The following is a 23,313-nucleotide window of genomic DNA, read 5'->3' on the forward strand; positions in this document are numbered from 1 at the left end:
TTTTCCTTTAACCAATAGCACTAATACTTCATTTTAACAAAGAGTATATAATTGTCTTTTCTACAGAAATCAATCCTCATGAGAATCAGGATGATAGCATCCGGTCGTTGGGAATGATGATTACTCGTGATATGAGTCATGGCTCATGTCGCCAACAGAGTGGGGAAGAATTCTCTTTATTCTGCTGAGCCCTGGCACTCACATAGATGAAGCTTCTCTGATGGCGAATGAGGAGGTTGTGCACAATGCCTGCTTCGTTCATGTCCCCCAGGCGGATCATGTCTTCCACCCCCCGGGCAGACGTGGGGTGCATCGGGTGCAAGCTGCTGATGTTCCGAGCATTTATCCAGTGGTCCTGAAACAATAGTGATGCAAAAGCATATTCCATTTCTGCTCACAGTTTATTTTAACGTATCAGTACAAGTGGACCCAGGAACTCTGTTCACAGCTGTGCGTTTTGAAGACAAAGCTGGTTAAAATGGTTTAGCTGAAAATTGTTCTCTTCAGTCCAGATGAAAGCATGCATAGGCTTCCACAGCACATGTACATTTAGCCAGACTGTAAGGAGACAACGCCAGAGACGTGTTTAGATCAGGGGAGGGAAAACACCAGTGTGCAGACATAACATTTTCACAAATTATGTGCACTCTCTCTTGGCCACCTGCACAAAAGAGCAAGTGGTGAGGTTTTAACTGGCTAGATTTAGGCTGATTTTCAGCTGAAATTCTAGCCACAGCTGGCTAGCTTTAGCTGAAAAGCAGTTTAACTCAGCCAGGCAAAATATGGCCAACTAAATCAGGTGCTCGGGCATTTTTGAATATTGACCTCCAAGTGATTTTCCTGCCTCTCTTCCCCATCACAGACACCTCTTGCCACCTTTCCCCCCCCCCCCCCCCCCCAACCCTTAGGATCAACAAACCTAAAAAGTTCCCCCAGGTATGAGCATCACTGAGTCTAAATCTAAATGGTGCTTAGCTCCATGATCTGAATATGGTTGTAAGCAAAAAGACTTTCACATGGTTTAAAGTCAACGAAAACAATTCTCACATAATAAGAACTCTGAACAACAATCAACTTATTAACTAAAGCAAGTTGATTTTATTGCAACCAGGGATGATGAATCTAGAGAGGTTTTAAGTTTTGTGAGCCTTCTGATTTTTTCTGGCAAAACACTTTTCATCTGTGAAGATTTTTCTAGCAGCGGGATTTGCCATTGCTAGTCCACTTAGATGTGGAGAAATAAAGGTCCACAAATACTTTGTAGGTGATACCTTTTTATTAAATGAATATATTTATGACCAGCTTTCAAGAGCAGTACTCCCTGGAAAGCTAGCTGCATGCGTCTTAAAGGGGCAATGATCAAACTGTCCACAATGGGACAGAATCTGCAGGAACTTTTTTTTACCTATGAGCTTTCTATCTATTTTCAAAGGTTTGCACACACATTACTTACCCTTTGAAACTTGCCACCGGGACAAAGTGTACACACTCGCTTTGCAGCTGCATTTTCTGCAGGTAGAGTTTTGCTGGAAACGTAGAACTGAAAATGCCATCCAGGCACACACTTCCCCTACCCCCACCCCCAACACGCCCCCCCCCCCCCAGCAGTGTATAGACTATTAGCCACATTTAAGAAGGGTAGTTCTAAGACAGTTGATTAACACAAGTAAAATGGTTTGTTTGTTTTTTTATCCATGTAAATTGCTTTGAAAATTGTCCTCTAAGGGCTTGATTTACTAAGGCTGTTCTCCCATTCTGAGTATATGCGAAACATAGAAACATAGAAACATAGAAATGACGGCAGAAGAAGACCAAACGGCCCATCCAGTCTGCCCAGCAAGCTTCACACATTTTTTCTCTCATACTTATCTGTTTCTCTTAGCTCTTGGTTCTATTTCCCTTCCTCCCCCACCATTAATGTAGCGAGCAGTGATGGAGCTGCATCCAAGTGAAATATCTAGCTTGATTAGTTAGGGGTAGTAGGGGTAGTAACCGCCGCAATAAGCAAGCTACACCCATGCTCATTTGTTTTTTCCCAGACTATGTTATACAGCCCTTATTGGTTGTTTTTCTTCTCCCCTGCCGTTGAAGCAGAGAGCTATGCTGGATATGCATCGAAAGTGAAGTATCAGGCACATTTGGTTTGGGGTAGTAACCGCCGTAACAAGCCAGCTACTCCCCGCTTTGTGAGTGCGAATCCTTTTTTCTTCTCCCCTGCCGTTGAAGCTATGCTGGATATGCGTGAAGTATCAGTTTTTCTTTTCCCCTGCCGTTGAAGCAGAGAGCTATGCTGGATATGCGTGAAGTATTTCTTCTCCCCTGCCGTTGAAGCAGAGAGCCATGCTGGATGTGCATCGAAAGTGAAGTATCAGGCACATTTGGTTTGGGGTAGTAACCGCCGTAACAAGCCAGCTACTCCCCGCTTTGTGAGTGCGAACCCTTTTTTTTCTTCTCCCCTGCCGTTGAAGCGGAGAGCTCTGCTGGATGTGTGAAGTATCAGTTTTTCTTCTCCCCTGCCGTTGAAGCAGAGAACTATGCTGGATATGCATTGAAAGTGAAGTATCAGGCTTATTTGGTTTGGGGTAGTAACCGCTGTAACAAGCCAGCTACTCCTGTCTTTGTGAGTGCAAATCCTTTTTTCCACATTTCCTCTTGCTGTTGAAGCTTAGAGCGATGTTGGAGTCACACTAACCATGTGTATGTTTATTGAATAAAGGTATTGTCTCCAGGCAGTAGCCATCATTCTGGCGAGTCACCCACTCTTCATTGGCGGCCTCTTGACTTTATGGATCCACAGTGTTTATCCCACGCCCCTTTGAAGTCCTTCACAGTTCTGGTCTTTACCACTTCCTCCGGAAGGGCATTCCAGGCATCCACCACCCTCTCCGTGAAGAAATACTTCCTGACATTGGTTCTGAATCTTCCTCCCTGGAGCTTCAAATCGTGACCCCTGGTTCTGCTGATTTTTTTCTTATGGTAAAGGTTTGTCGTTGCCTTTGGATCATTAAAACCTTTCAAGTATCTGAAAGTCTGTATCATATCACCTCTGCTCCTCCTTTCCTCCAGGGTGTACATATTTAGATTCTTCAATCTCTCCTCGTACGTCATGCGATGAAGATCCTCCACCTTCCTGGTCGCCCTTCTCTGTACCGCTTCCATCTTGTCTTTGTCTTTTTGTAGATACGGTCTCCGTAATGGCTGTAATGGCTGTATCAAAAAATGTCTTCTTTCATCTGCAAGTTATTATACCTACTGAGGTAGTTTTTGGGTCAGACTAATCTGGCTGTTCTAATTCAGGCCTAAGTTGGTATCTAGGCTAGATTATTGGAATATTCTTCAGTTGGGCCTCCCACAGAAGGAAATGCGAAAATTCAGCTGATTCAAAATACGGCAGTTCGCCTTCTTACAGGCCTGAGGTAAAGAGACCATATGAAGCCTGAATTAAGATAGCTTCCCTGGCTACCAATTCATTTCATAGCATTATTTAAAGAATTGATTATAGCTCTCAAGATTTAATAAGCTCTCATTATATAAGATATACAAGCTCTCATTATATAAGATGGGTCCAAGTTCTGACCAGGGAGACTTAGTAAGATGCGTCCCTATAGGCTCTCACATCAGCATATGAGGCTTTTTTGACAATCCCTCCCTCCCTCCCATGGAAAATGGCAAAGCTGTCTAGGATCAGGAGAAGTAAGATTTCTTTCTGTCTGGTTCCAGCCCTGTGGAACAAGCTACCAAGGGAACTAAGCCTGTGTAACCCTTTCTGGTCCTGGGCACAGGGGCACACGGGAAGGGCCTCGGACCACGCAAAGCTCCATGACCTGCTGGGGATACCACACAAGGGGGGAAAGTAGAGTCTTTTCAAGGCATTTAGGATTTTTAACACTCTGGGGCTCTTCTGCACACCAGCTCCAAGCAGTCACAAAACAACCATTCCTCACTCTGGTCTTGTTGTTCAAGATAAACCGTCTTTACTGAGCTGATAGTAGAAACTGAATTCCAAAAAATAGTACACTCTGAGACAGTGCACCTCTGCAACACAAAGCCCCCGAATCACAACAGTCATATCCAGTCTGCTTTCTCCTTCTTACACCTTTTCCTCACTGGTAAGCTCTTATGGGCAGGTACTCCTTCCGACCTGGGCCCTCCCAGTACATTGTGGTTAGATGAATTCCTTTCCTTAAGGGTTCCTGGTCTCTCTCTCTTTCTCTCTCTCTGGTGTCTCAGGCTGATTGTGGCCAAATCAGTCTTTAGTAAACTTCCCAGGCAGGACGTCTGTCCTCTGGCACCTCCCAGTACACTCGCCCCCAGCTTCTAGGGATTCCCCTTCACCTCCAGGACTCCAAGCTTGACTCTGGCAGACTTTCCCAGGAAAGTTGCCTCTCCTCTGGCAGCTCCCAGTAGACTCTTCTCCAGATCCCAGGGAAAATCCTTTCCTCTGCAGGACTCTCCTGGATCTGATGCTCTTAAGACACTCTTCCTTCTCGCTCTTCTAGACTTCCAGGAACCTCCTTCCTAGACTTTCTCTCCTCAAACATCTGTGTGAAAGAATAGCTCCAGACACCAGCAATCCTCTCCTCAAAAGCCCCCACCTGCATCACATGGGTACAGGGATTTTATGTGTTTCCATCTCCCCTCCCAATGGGAAGCGATGCTCCTCCTTAGCAAACTGACATCACATGTAGGCATGGTCTAGGGAGTCCTCTGTCACACTGAGCTCAGAACACGTGATGCCTCCATTTGCATGTTTGTAAGGGGCAGGGCCACCTTTCTAGGGGCACACTTGTTATCAGATTATTTGCTGCTTCACCAGCCCTTAAAGAATGGGATATTTTGTCAGGCATTTGAAGATTATGTATAGGAAACCTTATTTGTAATGAGAGAAGGATGCTATTTTTGGGGCAATATGCCAGTCCCATGATTGATTATATTTCAAATCCTTGGAGGTTGTGTTGGTATAATTGACTTCTCATTGGATATATGCTTAATAGTATTTTAATTATGTTATCTCTGAAATAGTCATTGTTGCTATATGTTTGTGTTACTGGGAACCTGATTCATCAAGGTCTTTTCCCATAGACACAGAATGGGAGAAAAGCCTTAGTGAATCAAGCCCTATGATTGTAAAACCAGTTGGTCTAAGTCTGGTCCTGCTACCATTCATGAGCAGGGCCATCATTCGGGAGGCTGATTAGAGTTTCGGGGGATCCTGCACTGCCCCAGTAGTCCCCCTCCTCTCGCCCCCGATATGTAATATCACTTCCTGTTCCTCAAGAGCAGCGGTGAGGCAGAAGCTGCAGTGGTCTGTGCATGGAGACATTTGCACCAGGTGAGAAGGTACAGTGCTCCCCTGCACCCTCTGCTCTTCATCCCGCCCCCCCCCCCCACTCATTCTTCAATATCTCAGGGGCGGGAGGACCCACTAAGGCTAAATCATCCTGGACCCCACACCTCCCTCGGATCAGCCCTGCCCCAGAATATAGTTCCAGCCTGCAACTAAGGTGACATAGATTATGTAAGATTTTTTGTAAATAAGGCATTCTTGGTCTCAGGATACAGGAATTCCACTTTTACAAATTTATGAGAAGGAAGTCCACTGATAGGTGAATTGAGAAACTCTAGTTGGTGCAAAGGTTGATGAGTCTCTGTTTTAGTTTTTATTTAGTTTTTGAATTTTTTAAATTTTTTTCTTCAATTTTGGGCTAGATCCCTTTTATCCCTGCATTCCTTGACACTCCCCCCCCCCCCCCTCACCCCATGCATTATGGGTGCCAACTAGGTATATATAAATCTGCATACTCAGAAGACAGGACCTGGAATGTAAGTGTGACTCATTGCAGATTTCCTCTGTGTATTAGCTCCACAGGTTTTCCATCCTCACTCCAGACCTGTACAGAGGTGATAAAGATCCTGATTCTGGTCCTGTTTACCAGCTTCCTGTGGCACCCTGTCATCAATAGCAGCAGAGTCCTGGAAGCAGGAGCTTCCCAGCATGGGGGAAAGCAAACAGGCTTTTATTAAATGGTATACCTGGCTTTGTGCTGTATAGAGATTCTAGATAGTGCTGTGTTGTATTGATGGATTTTATTGCTTTTTTGATGTAAACTGCTTTTTCCCTTTTGGAGGAAAAAGAAAATGAAAAAGAAATACAAAAATTATTTTGATTTTTTTGCTTTTAAATACAGAAATAAAAGTTAACATAAACAAATATTTTCAGCGTGAAGGTTTTTATACTTGTGGGGTTTGAGGAACAGCTTGTTTTTTTTTTTATTTTTGTGTTTGATATTTTAGTGTGTTTTAATAATTGGTTTTATGTGAATTTAATAATGTCACGTCATCTTTTTATCATTATTTATCGATTTTGTATTTAATGTGATTTTATTATGAATGTTTTCTTGTTAGCCGCCTAGAACATGGGATGGTGCAGCATAAAAATTTTGTAAATAAATAATAAGGTCATTGGTACCTTTTAATTGGACTAACAATGCATTTCTTGACCAGCCTTCCTCAGGTCTAAAACAAAATGAGCAAATGATGTCATTTTCCAGAAGATACATACAGACCCGGTGATTATCCTGGAAGGCAGGGGTCACACAGAGTACCAGGACTAACTCCAATATCAATCCCCCATCCCCGGGGTCAGGTTTCTTCCGTTAAAGGGGCAGAAATACTCCTCCAAGATGTGGGGGTGACTCATCTTTTCTCTCTCTCTCTCTCTCTCCCCTGAGGAGTTCTCTCTCCAGTGCATGTTCAAAGGATGTGAGCGCCAGCACAATAAATTCACAGGATGGGTGTCCAAACAAAACCTTACTGCAGCAATACTTCAAAAGCAAGTTGTGGCCCTATACACTCCAGTTCTGGGCACAGCCAGTTGTTATCACAGTTCTTCAACCTTCCTTATCTGTGCAAGTTAGTTGTCCCTCAGCAGAAGGGCCAGGTAAGAACCCATCCTCCTGGGCTTGGAAAACTAAGACTTCCCAGATGGAGAGGGGCTATCCCAGTGATGGATAGAAAACCCCTTCCAAATTACTAGCAGCCAAAACAGGACCTCAACAATGCACAACTCCCACTTCTACCTCTTCTCCTCCTCAGGGTGGGGGTCGGGTCTCCCAAGTTATTCAAAATGGGTCTTGCTCACAGTTCTCTCTCTCTCTCTCTCTCTCTAGATGATACACAAGATCTTTCAGAAGTAAGGTGCAGGCAGCGGGGAAACGAGCCGCTCTTTACACTCTCCCCACTCTAGGACAGGAAGAGCGGCAGCAAACATCTTCTTCCCAGAGGCACAAAACAAAGTCCTCAAACAAGTGTCCAAAACCTGGCTTGCTCTTGCAGCAAGTCCCCACAAAAATAAGTTTCAAACAATCAATTAAGTAGCAGAGAAACATCAATTCCAAGTAGTCAAATATTTATTTGAAACATAGTCTCTGCTATTTAATTGATTGTTTGAAACTTATTTCTGGACACCTGTTGGATTGATTATTATTTGATGTCTTTGCTGGTCGTTCCACACCTTGCTGCAGTTTTCAAAAAGACCATTTCTGCAGCCACAATGCTGTTCTGCCTAAGAAAATGGCTTTGAAAATTGCCCATACAGTACAGCACAAGGCTAGTGTGAAAGGAGATATACCAGCCTTGAAACTGTGGTTGCTGTGGGTTGAATGATTTAGGAGATGGCGTGAACACAGACAGACAAAGCGAATGTATAAATGATTTCTTTTTAGGTAAAAGCACTAAAAATGCTGAGTAAGTCAAAACCTAAGCTACTTATTGCCTACAATTCTTTTGTTGATTAGCACAGAAAAATTGTTGAGTTTGTATAATTTTGAAATGTATATGCAATAACCCATTGCCAATGCTTCAGATATTTCATTGTGTGCTCTTGTGGTCTATGTTGTACACTTTAATGTGTAAGATTATTCCAAAAAAAGTATTGGGGGCAAAATTCAGCTTCTCAGCAGCTCGGCTAGTTAGCCGGATTAACATATGTTTATCTGACTAACTTTAGGGCAGGTCAGCGGCATGAATATCGGAGTTAGCCGGATAAAACTTATACGGTTAACTCCGCTGCTCCCCAAAATGCCTTCCACCTGCCCAGGAACACCCCTAACTTATGCAGGTAAGTCTCTCAATATGCTGGTTTTGCCATTTAGACGGATAACTTTTCAGTTATCCGTCTAAATTGTTGCGGTCCTGGCCGCGAGCACCGCAGCCCTTACCTCCTTGTTTCCGGACCTGCTCCCGCCTCCGGAGCCCTGGCTTGTGGCCTGTTTGGCGGCGCAGCCCCGCTGGGGCGGCACCGCCGCGAAGGTGCCTGAGGACGCCCTGCTCCTAGGCACGCACGCGCGCCACTTGGGCGCCTTTCTAGCCCGTTTCCCACCAGTGGTGACTCCGCCCAGTTCCTGGCGTCAGACGCTGCGGCCTTGATAAGCCGGCCGCAGCCATCCAGTCCTCGCCTTGCAACGGGTTAGCTTCCCGGTTTCCTGTTGCGCTGTGCCCCGGAGTGACTCGCTTGGCTTCTTCGCTCTGTTCCTGCTACAGTACCAGCTTGCTTCCTGCTTGCCTGCTACAGTACCGGCTTGGTTCCTGTCTGCTTGCTACAGTGCCTGCTTGGTTCCAGTACCTGAGTCCTGCTACAGTTCCTGCTTGGTTCCAGTACCTGAGTCCTGCTACAGTTCCTGCCTGGTTCCGGTACCTGAGTCCTGCTACGGTTCCTGCCTGGTTCCGGTACCTGAGTCCTGCTACAGATCCTGCCTGGTTCCAGAACACGTACCCAGTTACAGTATCGCTACTGCCCTGGTCTGGTTCCAGTTCCCTGTCCTGATCCATGACCCGCCTAAGTCCCAGCGGCCGGGCCCCTACGGGCTCCTCCCCGGGGGGGGCTTCGGCTTCCAAGGGTGAAGCCACCTAAGTCCCAGCGGTTGGGCTCCTACGGGCTCCTCCCGGGAGAGTACCAGCTTCAAGGGTGAAGAGCATCTACGTCCCGCCTGAACATCTGCCTCCCGGCCTGCTATTCATTAGAGACATTGACCATCTATTCCTAGTCTCCAGCAGGTCGGCCCAAGGGTCCACTAAACTGAGACTCCCACAACTTAAATGGCTTTTGAATATCGACCTCATTGTTTCTGAGTGACAATAAACAGGAAATAATGAATACTGTTGCTTAACACTGGTACTCCTGGAGGAATGCTGCATCAAAAGTGAAAATTCTGCACACAGTATTTTAAAGTTCTACACATTTTGTCAAAATAGTCAGTGCAATGCAGATTATTTTACTTGTTTGGCAAAGAATTCCCCCAGGAGTATTGTAATAATCAATCCCATCATTCTTCCTTGCCCTACAAGCCTCTCGTCTCCATCAACCTCTCCTTCCCTACCAGCTTTTCACCTCTACTTCTTCACCAGCCTCTCCCCTCCCATATCACCAGTCTCCCTCCCTTCTCTCTCTCCACCAGCCTCTCACCTTTCTGTTTTCCCCACAGCCTCTCCCTCTTCCTGCACTCTTCCCCCAACAACCTCTCTGCCCCTCCGCCAGCCTCGCTTCCCCACCACTTTCTCCTTTCTAGCCCTCCACAAGCCTTTCTTCCCACTCTTGCTTATCCCACAGCCTCTCTGCCCTCCCTCTCACCTGCCACCAGCCTCTTTCCCCCTTTTCTCCCTCTTTCCACCTACCAGCCTCTCTCTCCACTTCTTCCCCCACCAGCTTTTCTCTCCTCAGCAACCTCTCTTCCTCCACCTATCCACCAGCCTCTCACTTCTCCTTCCGCTCAGCCTCTCTCTCTCTTCCTCCAAGGGACAATAAACTCTCAAGCTTTCTACTATAATATTCCCAACTAGACAACACTGATATGACACAACCCCAGTCTAATTTAAAATATGGTGCCTACCTTTCCTTCATCATCCACCAGCAGAGTCTGTCCAGAGTCTGTGTCTTTCACCTCTGCCCCAATGGGAACATTATATTCACTACTGGATGAGGACTCCAGCCACACATGGTCACCCTGTTCATGGGACAAAGTTATGATTAGTGCTAGGAGCTTCCTATTCTTCTTTTCTTTACAAACTATTTTTCCTTTCATACAGCAAGTCTTCCCTCAAATTCCAGATAGCTCTTAGGCTTTCATCTGCAGTAGGAAACAGGATGTTTTAGGGTACCTAACAAATATAGTAGCATAATAAATGATGACATAAAAGATCAAACTGGCCCATTCCGCAGTTTGCCAGTTGTGATTCTTCCACTTAGGATTGATAAGCTTATAAAGTCTCATAGGCAACTCAACACCAGGTCCACACCCCCCATTTTCATTTACCTGAACTTTCAACCCCTTTCCTACCACTGCCCGCCATATCAGTCCCAGAACATGCCCAGAACATGCTAAAGTATTAGCCTCATTCACCTCCATGACAAGAAATTTCAGGCCCTGTCATTGTTTTCTATGATTATTACAAGATCAACACTAAATTCAACACCTAGATCCCTGTTCCTCTCTCATTAACAAGTTTAAACATCCACACAGCTAGCAAAACTAGTGAAACCGTTGTCCAAAATATCCAACATCGACATGCTTAGTGAAGTCTGGATTTTAACCATCGTCACCCCAATGCCTTCTTGGAAGCAATGAAGACAATGGGAAATTTCTAATTTGCCTCATTATTCATTCAAGACCAAATGCAACACTGCAAACTTAGACCTGGCTTCATCATTTTAAGAAAACTAGTAACTCGGGGTAAGGTTTTGGTGGTGGCCTAGGTTTTGGAAGGCATTTTTACATGCAAAGTCAGAGGTATGAACAGCACAGTAGACATCAGTGAACATTTAATGTGATTTGGAGTGATGACAGGTACATAAAGATAAGATTTGTACAATGTACTCTCGCCCTAGCATGATGCACTCTCTACTTAGCTGTTATCAAGCTGTATACCTCCCCAGAGGTGCTCTTGCTCTCTCTCTCTCTCCCCCCCCCCCCCCCTTCTCTCCTGTAATGCATAGCTATCACGGGCATAGTGGCAGGAAAAAAGGTGTAGTTAAAACCCGCGATAGCGTGCGTTACACCATCACACGCAACACTAAGCACCACTCATTTAAGTTTACTCCTCCTTAACTCTACCCAGTTTGGGAAAATTTTAAAATTTGCATATGCATCTCACAATGCGATAAATGACGCATGTGTTATGGCGTTATCATGGAGTTAGGGCCCTAACACCCGCAATAACGCCCTAACGTGATTTGATGAATGACCCCCTTAGTTTTAAAGTGGCTTCTTTTTCTCTTTTCTTGTTCATATGCTTACAAGAAAACTAGCATTCGTTGGGCAATAGTTTAAAATATTTCAAACATTTATCATTTCGCAGTTACTTTATGTAAGCTCTTGCAGAGGATCAATGTCAGCATATGATGCCATCTACAGGTAGGGTCAGCAATTATCTTATTTACTCTTTGGCCTTGCTTAATAAAAATTACTTGCTCTAACAGAGCTTTAAATCTTTGGTTAGTAGCAAGACTCACCCCCCCCCCCCCCCCCAAGCCTGCTTTTGTAAGAAAAAAGTGCTGTTAGAAAGCTCCAGTTCATGAGGGGCAGTAAAATGGGATTTTCATTTATTAAAAAACCCTGGTCTTGTCCAACTTTGATGGTGGCTTTTGTAACTTCTAGGACTCGTTTTCTTCATTTGTTCTTATAAACCAATTATTCAAGTGTGGGAATACATAACGTTCCTGTTCTCTGAGCCAGGGTGCAATTTTTGCCAGAACCTGGGTAAATATTCTGAGAGACAAGGATATTCTGATTTCTGAATAATAGAACTGTAAACTGACAATGGCAGTAGTGAAGAGCAAATGGAAGAAACTGCTGAAAATGAAAAGATAGATGCAAAGATGTCTCTCAGAGATAATGATTTGATAATTATATTTATAGTCCCAATGTTCAACTTTCTTTTCCTTTATGTATCAATATAGGTGGCTTAGATCTAGTATTGGTTATAGTGCTGAGAAAAGTAGAGTGAAAATCCTTTTCCTGGCTTTCTTCTGCAGTTGGAAGAGAGTTCCTGACATTAATTCTGATCGCTCCTTTGAAAATGTTTCATAAAGTGTGTCCTTTTCTCTGGGTATGTGCGAAGACAGGTCTATTAACCATTGCTGATTTTATTTTTATTCAGATATAGTTCATGCCTTTCCATTGGTAGCACAAGGTGAGTTATAAATCAGGTACAGTAGGTATTTCTGTACTATAGTAGGTATACTGTACTATTGTATATAATTAACCTCCTCTTTCTCTCTCTATTTTCCTCCTCCCAGTTATCAGCCCCTGTTAATTGTAACTGCATCTCTTCATCACGTTTATTTATGTTCTTGGTTGTTTCTTCACACCCCTGTTTCATGTAAACCGGCATGATGTGAACGCTTTCATGAATGCCGGTATAGAAAAACCTTAAATAAATAAATAAATTTCCCTCTTCCAGAGAGCTTATGATCTACGGGCCTGATTTATTTAGGCTTTTCTCCCATTCTGAGGCAATTAACTGGGGGGGAGGGGAGAGGCAGTGATGACTTACCTAAGGCCTTAAGAAACATTGGTGGGAGAAATGGGATTTGAACCCTGGCTTCCCTGGTTTTCAGCCTGCTGCTCTAACCACTGCTGTTCATCTTCTTCCTATGCATGGCTAAACTTGGAGTTAGAGACTGACCAAGTACTCATTTGTGTTTGGTTATACTGGCTCTACATTAATAGATTTGAGAGCCAAAGAGCAAGTTCCTGTTTGAGCACCATTTCCCTATCATACGAGTTGCCTAAGCATTCGTATCCTGTGGGTGGGAACACAAGTTGGACTGTTGCAGTGCTAATTTTCTGCCAGATTAACGACCCAGAACCTTTTAAATCTGCCACATTAGGGCTAGAGTCTGGCAAAATGTGGGAATAATGTAAATTAGTGACTTAAGAACATTTATTGTCATTGCTAAGGTGCAATTTCAGCAAAACATAAAATATCTGAGATGTGAATCGTGTGCCCGATCATCTTAACGATCGAAATCGTCTGGCAGGAGAAGAAAATCGTGTTTGGCACGATTTTTTAGCTAAAAAATCATTTTTTCCGATTAGTGCGCACTAACAGAAAATGATACAATTTGACACTTTTCAGGTCAGTTTAGGAATGAATATGTATTCCTATTGGCTGCCCTCTTATTTATTCAAGTTACCAAGGTTCCCACTGACAATATATGGGGGATGGGAAAGGGAAACAGTTGGTAGCTTGACAAAAAAAGTAATGTGATCAGTCAATGTGACTAGAACTTGTGCCCTGCCCTATCCCTGATACCGGGAGTGTTGTGATCTTCCTGCATGCAGTGCCGTATCCCTGATACTGGGAGTGTTGTGATCTTCCTGCACGCAGTGCCCTATCCCTGATACCAGGGGTGTTGTGATCTTCCTGCATGCAGTGCCCTATCCCTAATACCAGGAGTGTTGTGATCTTCCTGCACACAGTGCCCAATCCCTGATACCGGGAGTGTTGTGATCTTCCTGCACACAGTGCCCTATCCCTGATACCAGGAGTGTTGTGATCTTCCTGCACTCAGTGCCATATCCCTGATACAGGGAGTGTTGTGATCTTCCTGCATGCAGTGCCGTATCCCTGATACTGGGAGTGTTGTGATCTTCCTGCACACAGTGCCCTATCCCTGATACCAGGGGTGTTGAGATCTTCCTGCACACAGTGCCCTATCCCTGATACCGGGAGTGTTGTGATCTTCCTGCACACAGTGCCCTATCACTGATACCGGGAGTGTTGTGATCTTCCTGCACTCAGTGCCATATCCCTGATACAGGGAGTGTTGTGATCTTCCTACACTCAGTGCCATATCCCTGATACCGGGAGTGTTGTGATCTTCCTGAACACAGTGCCCTATCCCTGATACCGGGAGTGTTGTGATCTTCCTGCACTCAGTGCCATATCCCTTTTACAGGGAGTGTTGTGATCTTCCTGCACACAGTGCCCTATCCCTGATACCGGGAGTGTTGTGATCTTCCTGCACACAGTGCCCTATCCCTGATACCAGGAGTGTTGTGATCTTCCTGCACTCAGTGCCATATCCCTGATACAGGGAGTGTTGTGATCTTCCTGCACACAGTGCCCTATCCCTGATACCGGGAGTGTTGTGATCTTCCTGCACGCAGTGCCGTATCCCTGCTCAGTGCAGGAAGATCACAACACCCCCGGTATCAGGGTTAGGGCACTGTGTGCAGGAAGATCACAACACTCCCGGTATCAGGGTTAGGGCACTGTGTGCAGGAAGATCACAACACTCCCGGTATCAGGGATAGGGCACTGTGTGCAGGAAGATCACAACACTCCCGGTATTAGGGATAGGGCACTGCATGCAGGAAGATCACAACACTCCCAGTATCAGGGATAGGGCACTGTGTGCAGGAAGATCACAACACTCCCAGTATCAGGGATAGGGCACTGTGTGCAGAAAGATCACAACACTCCCAGTATCAGGGATAGGGCACTGTGTGCAGGAAGATCACAACACTCCCAGTATCAGGGATAGGGCACTGTGTGCAGGAAGATCACAACACTCCCGGTATCAGGGTTAGGGCACTGTGTGCAGGAAGATCACAACACTCCCGGTATCAGGGATAGGGCACTGTGTGCAGGAAGATCACAACACTCCCGGTATTAGGGATAGGGCACTGCATGCAGGAAGATCACAACACTCCCAGTATCAGGGATAGGGCACTGTGTGCAGGAAGATCACAACACTCCCAGTATCAGGGATAGGGCACTGTGTGCAGAAAGATCACAACACTCCCAGTATCAGGGATAGGGCACTGTGTGCAGGAAGATCACAACACTCCCAGTATCAGGGATAGGGCACTGTGTGCAGGAAGATCACAACACTCCCAGTATCAGGGATAGGGCACTGTGTGCAGGAAGATCACAATACTCCCAGTATCCGGGATAGGGCACTGTGTGCAGGAAGATCACAACACTCCCGGTATCAGGGATAGGGCACTGTCTGCAGGAAGATCACAACACTCCCAATATCAGGGATAGGGCACTGTGTGCAGGAAGATCACAACACTCCTGGTATTAGGGATAGGGCACTGCATGCAGGAAGATCACAACACTCCCAGTATCAAGGATAGGGCACAAGTTCTAGTCACATTGACTGATCATATTACTTTTTTTGTCAAGCTACCAACCGTTTCCATTTCCCATCCCCCCAACCATCACCTCAGTGGGAACCTTGGTAACATCAATAAATAAGAGGGCAGCCAGCCAATAGGAATACATATTCATTCCTAAACTGACCTTAACTGACCTGAAAAGTGTCAATTTGTATCATTTTCTTTTAGGGGCGGATTTTCAGAGCCCTGCTCGCGTAAATCCGCCCAAAACCGGGCGGATTTACGCGAGCAGGGCCCTGCGCGCCGGGAAGCCTATTTTACATAGGCCTCCTGGCGCGCGCAGAGCCCTGGGACTCGCGTAAGTCCCGGGGTTCTCGGAGGGGGGCGTGTCGGGGGGCGGGCCCGGCCGTCGCGGCGTTTCGGGGGCGTGTCGGCAGCGTTTTGGGGCGGGTACGGGGGCGTGGCTACGGCCCGGGGGCGTGGCCGCGCCCTCCGTACCCGCCCCCAGGTCGCGGCCCGGCGCGCAGGAGTCCCGCTCGTGCGCGGGGATTTACGCCTCCCACCGGGAGGCGTAAATCCCCCGACAAAGGTAGGATGGGGGTTTAGACAGGGCCGGGCGGGTGGGTTAGGTAGGGGAAGGGAGGGGAAGGTGAGGGGAGGGCAAAGGAAAGTTCCCTTCTAGGCCGCTCCGATTTCGGAGCGGCCTAGGAGGGAACGGGGGTAGGCTGCGCGGCTCGGCGCGCGCAGGCTATACGAAATCGATAGCCTTGCGCGCGCCGATCCAGGATTTTAGCCGATACGCGCGACTACGCGCGTATCTACTAAAATCCAGCGTACTTTTGTTTGCGCCTGGAGCGCAAACAAAAGTAGGCTGTTCGCGCTCGTCTGAAAATCTACCCCTTAGTGCGCACTAACAATAGTTAGTGCGCACTAACCCGATTTAACGATTTTTAACGTTAAATCGTTAGAATTCCTATTGTATTGTGTTCTTTAACGATTTAAGACGATATTAAAATTATCGGACGATAATTTTAATCTTTGAAAAATGATTCACATCCCTAATCTCCTGGCCTATTCTTTTGAAACCAGGAAATACAGGCAGCATGGAATAAACAAATGTCCTTTTGAAAAGCAACTAGCCCTTGTTTACGATGGGCACTTGAGATTGGTATGCTTCCTTTGAATGTCCCATGGGGAAGAAACTTGATGCCTTAATATAAATTCAAACTAAGAACTGAGTGATCATATTGGCTGGAAGCTGTGCTATTTACTAGAAAATATTGCCCCCATAAGGGCAATCCAGTAAAATATTATAATTATTGTTTTTATAGTCTATCATATACTATTTAGGTTTAAATTAGCAAATGGCAGACTTTTGCATCAAAGCTTAGGTAAGCGATACACTACCTATTCACCCCTGTATCAATAAAAGACAAGGGACAGTGTACTACTGAGTCTTCTTAACCAATCATAGCTGTCTCATTAAAAACTGGGAATAAAACAGAGGTTGTCTTAGTTTGAAGAAAGAGAAAGAGAGAGATAGCCATGAGGTGAGCTGTTACCTCAACTTTGGCTGCAGAGAACACAAGGGAAAAAGGGAAAAAAGTTTCCTGTAACTGAGAGTTATTTTAGTTAATTACCCTGACAAGAAATTACTTATCTAGTAGTGAACAGGTAGTCCCCTGTTATTTTGTAAATAAGGCAAGTAAGGTGATTTTTAGATAATTTGTGATTTTGTTTTATTACCTGTATTAAGATAGTGCCTGCATTTTAGGAAAACTTATTTTTAGGGAAAATTTGGAAGATTTTGTTGTGGAGCGCTAGGAGAGCGGTCCGCTTACCAGGAGATGTGTTCTTCGGCCACAGCTCGACCCCAGAGGAACTCCGAAGAGGTGCTGCGGTAGGTGCTGCGGTAGGCGAGGCATGCCCGAGCATGGGTTGAACAGGAGCGAGGCTGACTCTCCTCCGGACCTGCACGCTTCAGAAGACCAACAACGCAATGGTGGTCTTATGAACAGTCCTCCGACTGTTCCAAGCCCTTTCGGACCTGCTGCATGGTACGGCAAGAAGCGGCAGGCCGGATGGAGGCCAGGGCAGCGAAGACCGGAACATGGAGATTCAGACGAGACTTAGGAATGAGGTACTTGGATGCAAAGATGTAGACTCGGGAACGAGGTACTTGGATGCACAGACGTAGACTCAGGCACAGACATAAACTCAGGCACGAGGTACTTGGATGCTCAGACGAGACTTCAGGGTATACCGGCAGTGGCGCGATCCCTCAGGGCGCCCTACTCAGCCAGTACTACTGGTCTGGTCACGGACCACCCTGTCCTACATCCGTGGGAGCGGGACCAGCACAGGAAGGAACGAGGTACTTGGCTTTCAGAAGACTCAGGAGCGAGGTACAAGGCTTTCAGAAGATTCAGGAGCGAGGTACAAGGCTTTCAGAAGACTCAGGAATGAGGTACAAGGCTTGCACCAAGAAGCGCCCTACTCGGCCCGCCCGAGGTGCTGGTTGCAGACCACGACATGGCACGCCGTGGGGTACAAGGCTTTCAGAAGACTCAGGAGCGAGGTACAAGGCATTGCACCATGAAGCGCCCTACTCAGCCTGCCCGTGGGGCTGGTCGCAGACCACGACATGGCACACCGTGGTGTACAAGGCTTTCAGAAGACTCAGGAACGATGAACCAGGGGTTCAGGAGAGCAAGGCAGAATCACGGACTTCAGGATCAGGAGAAGCAATATCAGAGCTGGGTCACGGACATCAGGAACAAACATCTGGACTGGAACATGGATTACTGGATAGGGGGCAGACCTTAGGGCTGGAACACGGACATCAGGAACAGCAGGTGAACATCTGGACTGGAACGTACACAATAGGATAAGACGAGGAGCTCCAACGAAGAACAGGAAACACAGGACCTTGAAGAAGTGCTGGAACAAGGAAGAGTCCTGGAGCGAAGGACATCAGGATCCCAGGAGTGACCAACTCCTTGCGAAGGCCAAGCTGGAATGGACGCTGAGCCCTTTTGTAGGGCTGAAGAGTACAACGCCCAGGGAGGGGTCAGCAGAGGGCCACACCTGGCTGGCCCTTGAAGAACAGGCGAGAGACTCGCGCCCGCACCTTAAGAGAGCTGGAGAAGAGAGAGCTGGAAGCTGGTGGCGTCCTCAGCCACGTGGAGGGCCCGAGGAAGCAAGGCAGATAGCGGAGCAGCCCTGCCATGAAGCTGGAGAGATGGCAGGCTGCAGGAGCGGCTCCCAGCCGTGAAGACTGAAGCAGGAAGGCAGGAAGAGAAGGGCTGGCTGCAGGAAGAGCAGAGAGCTGCAGGCACCGGCAGGGACAGCCTCCCTGCCGGCCAAGGACCCGGGCTGAAGCAGGCACCGGCAGGGACGGCCTTTCTGCCGGCTGAAGACCCCGGGAGCGATGCAGAGCGTCGGGAGGGAGAGCCGGAGCGGCAGGGGAGATCCCAGCCGCACAGGAGAGTTCCTGGCGGCCCGACCCTGCCGCGCAGGACCGGCGGCAGCTGGAACGGAGCCCGGCGACAGCGGCACGACCGCCGCGAAGGCAGAGATTTCGGCGGCCCGACTGGCCGCAAGAAGGTAAGGAGCCTGCCCGCGCTCCTCGCGGGCAGGACCGCAACAGATTTATCGTGATTTTATTCATAAGAGAGAGGGAATTTTTATTTTATTTTGGTGAGGATCACTTGGTCCACATGGAGCGCTGGAAATCTTTGTGGACTCTCCAAGCATCTTGCAACTGCATTCATCACCCAAATGGCATGGAGAAAAATTGATCTGAAGTCTTTGGCCAACACATGACCATTGAAATGAGAAATGATTTGTTAATATTCTGGCCAGAATATAGATGGGGATTTTGTAAACTCATTTTTAATTTGCATGGTCTGGGAACTGAGCGAAAGGGCAGGGTTTGTGGGTTTCTTTTCAATGCTAATAAATTCTTCTTTTCCTATAATGCCATTGGTGTCTGTCTCACTTTGAATTACCAATGTAAGAAATTCGTCTGATCAAGAAATAAACTATAAGAGTCTAAATGTGATATGGAAATGTGCATGCACTGATTTTGATTATATTACTTGTAATATTAATATTTTATGGGTTTTTTTCTCTGCCTCAGCCTTTAATCTCCATCCCTGGGGGAACCTTTAGTTGTATTGGCATGTTAAACACGCTCATTCTAAACCACACAGCTAAGAGATGAGATTATTTCGGTTGCCCCTCTCATAGGTGAGTTTTACAATAAACTAGACAAAGTTTCCCACAAGTTCTGCTAACCACAATATGCTGTATCCTTACTAATCCACTAGAAAGCCCCTACACATAGTTCTGTCAATGTGCCTAATGCCTTAGTGAAGGGGTCTGAACGCTTCAACCTGACAAAGGACTTCATGTACCAGAATTCCCTGCTTCATGACGGGTTTACTTACAGTCTGCAATACAGCTGTAATTAGGACATTGAGAAACTCTCTGTCAGCACATTGCACATTTTCATTTTTTTGGCTTCGCTGTTCTTATTCTCTGATAAGCTTTCACTGCTGTAACCTAGATTAGAACAATGGATGTATTATGTGATGGGCTGTATTACTGCAGACTCGCGAATTCCTTTCCAGAACTGCAAGTCCCAGCAGCCTCTCCTGCAGAACATGGGAGAAGTTTCACGAAAGTTCCAGGGTGTCTAGGGAGGGGGGTCAGTAGCCCCTTCAGCCGGAATATGCTTGCTCAGCAATGCTTAGAACGCATGTGTAAAAGATAAGAACTGTAAAGTGCATAAGAGTTTGCTCCTGAAGGGGAGGGGCATGCAGTTGTACTGAGCTTTTGTCTTAGCTGCATCTTGCTGGCAATAAAAGTCTATCTTTACGGATCAGTTGTCTGGACCTCCTTACTGACTAAAAAGAGACGGTTACATTTGGCGAGCCAGCCAGGAGGTACCGGGGACGCTATTTTAGCCCCCCAGTTGGTCCAGGGGATTTTGTGGCGGAGTGATCCCCCAGACTTGCCTGGTGAGTGGCCACCGCTGAGTTCAGTGATCAGGTATCTGAGGGGGTCATTCCACGGAGATCCTCTGAGACCTTTGGGCTGGTGATCCGGGAAGAAGGCTTTCATGATGTTCGGAAGAACCCTGCAGGCGAGTATTATGGGAATGATGGGAAAAGTGAAGAATAGCTAAAAGAGTAGCAAATAACCGGTCCATCCGTGAGGGGACCGAGGGGGCTTTGATCACACCCCAAGCGGTGGTTTGGTAGGAATTTCATTCCGAAAGCCACGCGCATAAAAAGAGGAAAAAGAAGTAACACATACGATAGTGGGAATAGGTTTCTTGTTGTGTGAAAGAGAGTGAATGGCCTCGCAGTTCTAGGCCGGGCTGACCGCGTCCTAGTCGGGGCGATTGTGACCCTTTTGTGTCTGACGGGTACGGACCCCTTACCTATCCGTCTTCCCTTCCCTCCTTTGTCTGTGAATTCTATCCTGATGGGAGGGGGCGGTTCGACTCCATTAAAAGTCATGACGGAACACTATAGGGAAGTGTTCGATAGACATAAATGTACTAAACCCGGAATGATTCAACGATGCACCCATAGGTGGCCCAGTTTGTGTGTAAATTGGCCTCCGGTAGGAACTTTCGATTTCCAAACGGCCACGAGGGTCCAGAAAATAGTTAGTGAAGAAGGGAATCCGGGTTGCCCTGAGGATATACCGTACATAACTGCTTGGATTGCAGTTATTGAAAATCCTTTGTCGTGGGCAAAGAAGTTAGTGGAGGGAGCCGCCCTCGTAATGGTGGCTCAGGCGCACAAAATGGGGAACTGGAAGTCCCCATTATTAATTAAGGATTGTAATGTATGTAACTGCTATCTGTGAATTGCAAGCACATGTACCAGGGATTCTTTGTTTTTAATTGTTTTAAACCCTAATAAGGAGAGATTTTGGTTTACAGATGCTGCACAAGACTACTATACAACAAATTAATGTACAGTGTTAAGTTAAAATACTGATTTGATTACTGGAGAATGCATTTACTGGTGTTGAAGTTTAGAACTTGATGGCAGTTAAGGGTTAACGGCAGAGATAATTACAGGAGAGAGGAGGGAATCGAGCCAGAAAAAAAAAAAAAAAAAAAAAAGACGTTGAGCCAGTGCGTAGTGCATTCAATATGGCTGTGCGTTTCAATGCTGACGTTGTTAATCAGAAGCTTTCAGTTTTCTCATATCTTCTATCCCAGTGTCCTCCCTATGCTTATCTTTCTATTCTCTAATACCATGTTAATTATTGTTCTTACTTGTCTCCTATATATTATCTGTTATTTAAAAGTTACATTGGAACGCATGATAAAGTATGAACTCTCTTTTGCTGACGCAGTTTATTTTGAAGCTGTCTCTGGGAAATTTAGAGAAATGATTAAGAATGGGTTCTTTGTTAAAGTTTTTCTTGTTGCTTCTTTGGCTAGCAGTAGTTAAATATGCAGAGCTACTCCCTGTTTTAAGGAACTGGCAAGATAAGACAGCCAAGCATGTGCAGCGCTGACTGTGAGAATTACAGGATGCCGTTTGTAAAAAAAAACAAAACAAAAAAACAAAAAAAAAAAAACCGGAGAAAACAAAGACTTAATATTAAAAATTTTGATTCAGTGGCAGGCGCAAGATAAGGATTATTGGAAGTTGTGGGCAAGAGAAGGGGCCACTATGCAAGATTAGGAACAAGAGCAAATATGAGTCGGCCCAAATGATAAAGTAGTGGCCCACACACACACACACACACACATATATATATATATATATATTGCAATTATGTTCTTTGACCACTGGTGGGGGCTGGGCTCTGGCTATTACCATATGTTCTTAGTGTTTGCAATGTAATTGATACAAGGCTTCCAAGGGTTTGATCATCACTCCTGCACACCTAAAGCGCCCCCCCTGGATCCTTGCCTGCAGATCCAGGTTGACTTTATTGAATTAACCCAATGCCAAACTTACAAGTATGAAGGAAGCAATGTTTTGCAGCTTCTCAGCCTCGTCAGAACTGATTTGCCTCCAGGCGCAGGTCACCTATTCAATTTCCAGATGGACTGTGATCTTTTCATCGTATTTTGAGATGTATGGGAACAGGGATCAGGAAGAGAAGAAAAGGGCCCGTCCCTGCAACCAGGAACTTAATAATAGAGACCCGACATCCGAAAGAAGCTGCAGAAGGCCGAAGGCTTTGAGGGCATGAGCCTCAGCCAGTTAAAAGCTATAGCAGACCAGGTATGTGGAAATAGAGAAGTGGAAGAGAAAAGAGAGAAGCAAGTAGAGACATGAAGGAGAAAGTGACTGTTAGCCGCCGCTCTCGAGGACACGCGGACGGGAAGGAGCCAAGACAATGGCAGACCGCGAAGAGGAGGGGGAACAAGACCCCCTTTGGGAAAGAATCAGTGTGCGTACTGCAAAAATGAAGGCCATTGGAAGAGAGACTGTGAAGAATGGCAAAAGAAATACGGGAGCCCTGCAGTGAATACTAACGACAAAAATGGACCTGCACCGACACAAAGGGGCCGAGGAGGAAGGAGATCGGACAACCCCCACTGGCAGATGGCGGGGGAGGCAACAAGGAGCATACAGCCTGAAGAGACCGGGAGGGAAGAATCCCCACTGACCCTCTGGTGGAGATCCACGAGGTAACACAACAAAAATCAGGGGCCTGTTGGACTCAGAGGCCAACGATCTGTCATGACTGCACCAATCGGCCCCCCCGACGAAAGAGACTGTTTCTATAGTGGGTGCCTCAGGTCAGGTACTCACTGCCCCTCTGCAGAAAGAATGAAGTATACAAGTAGGCGGGACCATGGTATCCCTTATCGGATGGAACCTGCTGTGTAAGCCTCAGACCACATTGAGATTTCAACCAACAGGGGAAGTTAAAGCCTCCTTCGGGGACCATCCAGTGATACTCATCTGTCCCCTCCAAGAAGAATGGAGACTACATCTTCCCATAGTCGAACGAACCATCGAACATCGATATGAAAACAACACCCCCCTCAACGAAAAACGAAGACAACTGATGGATAGTGTACCCCAAGTATGGTCCGAACAGAACCCGGGAGGAATAGCTATCGACGCTACCCCCCATATGGATAGAGATGAAACAGAATGCACAGGTGATTAATCAACCTCAATACCCCATTCCATAT

At 46.3% G+C, this 23,313-nt stretch overlaps 1 protein-coding gene across 2 annotated transcripts in view; it reads right to left on the bottom strand.

Moving 5' to 3' along the window:
- MYO7B (myosin VIIB) overlaps positions 1-23,313 on the bottom strand; it is a 280,227-nt gene that overhangs the window by 235,875 nt on the left and 21,039 nt on the right. For both annotated transcript variants that reach the window (XM_029615689.1, XM_029615690.1), the window contains 2 exons: positions 9,888-10,001; positions 203-355 (listed from right to left, as the gene is read on the bottom strand). In XM_029615689.1, coding sequence (XP_029471549.1) covers positions 203-355; positions 9,888-10,001 — 267 coding nt within the window. The remainder of the gene's footprint in view (positions 1-202; positions 356-9,887; positions 10,002-23,313) is intronic.

Source organism: Rhinatrema bivittatum, chromosome 9, assembly GCF_901001135.1.
Source record: "Rhinatrema bivittatum chromosome 9, aRhiBiv1.1, whole genome shotgun sequence".
Taxonomy (NCBI): Eukaryota; Metazoa; Chordata; class Amphibia; order Gymnophiona; family Rhinatrematidae; genus Rhinatrema; species Rhinatrema bivittatum.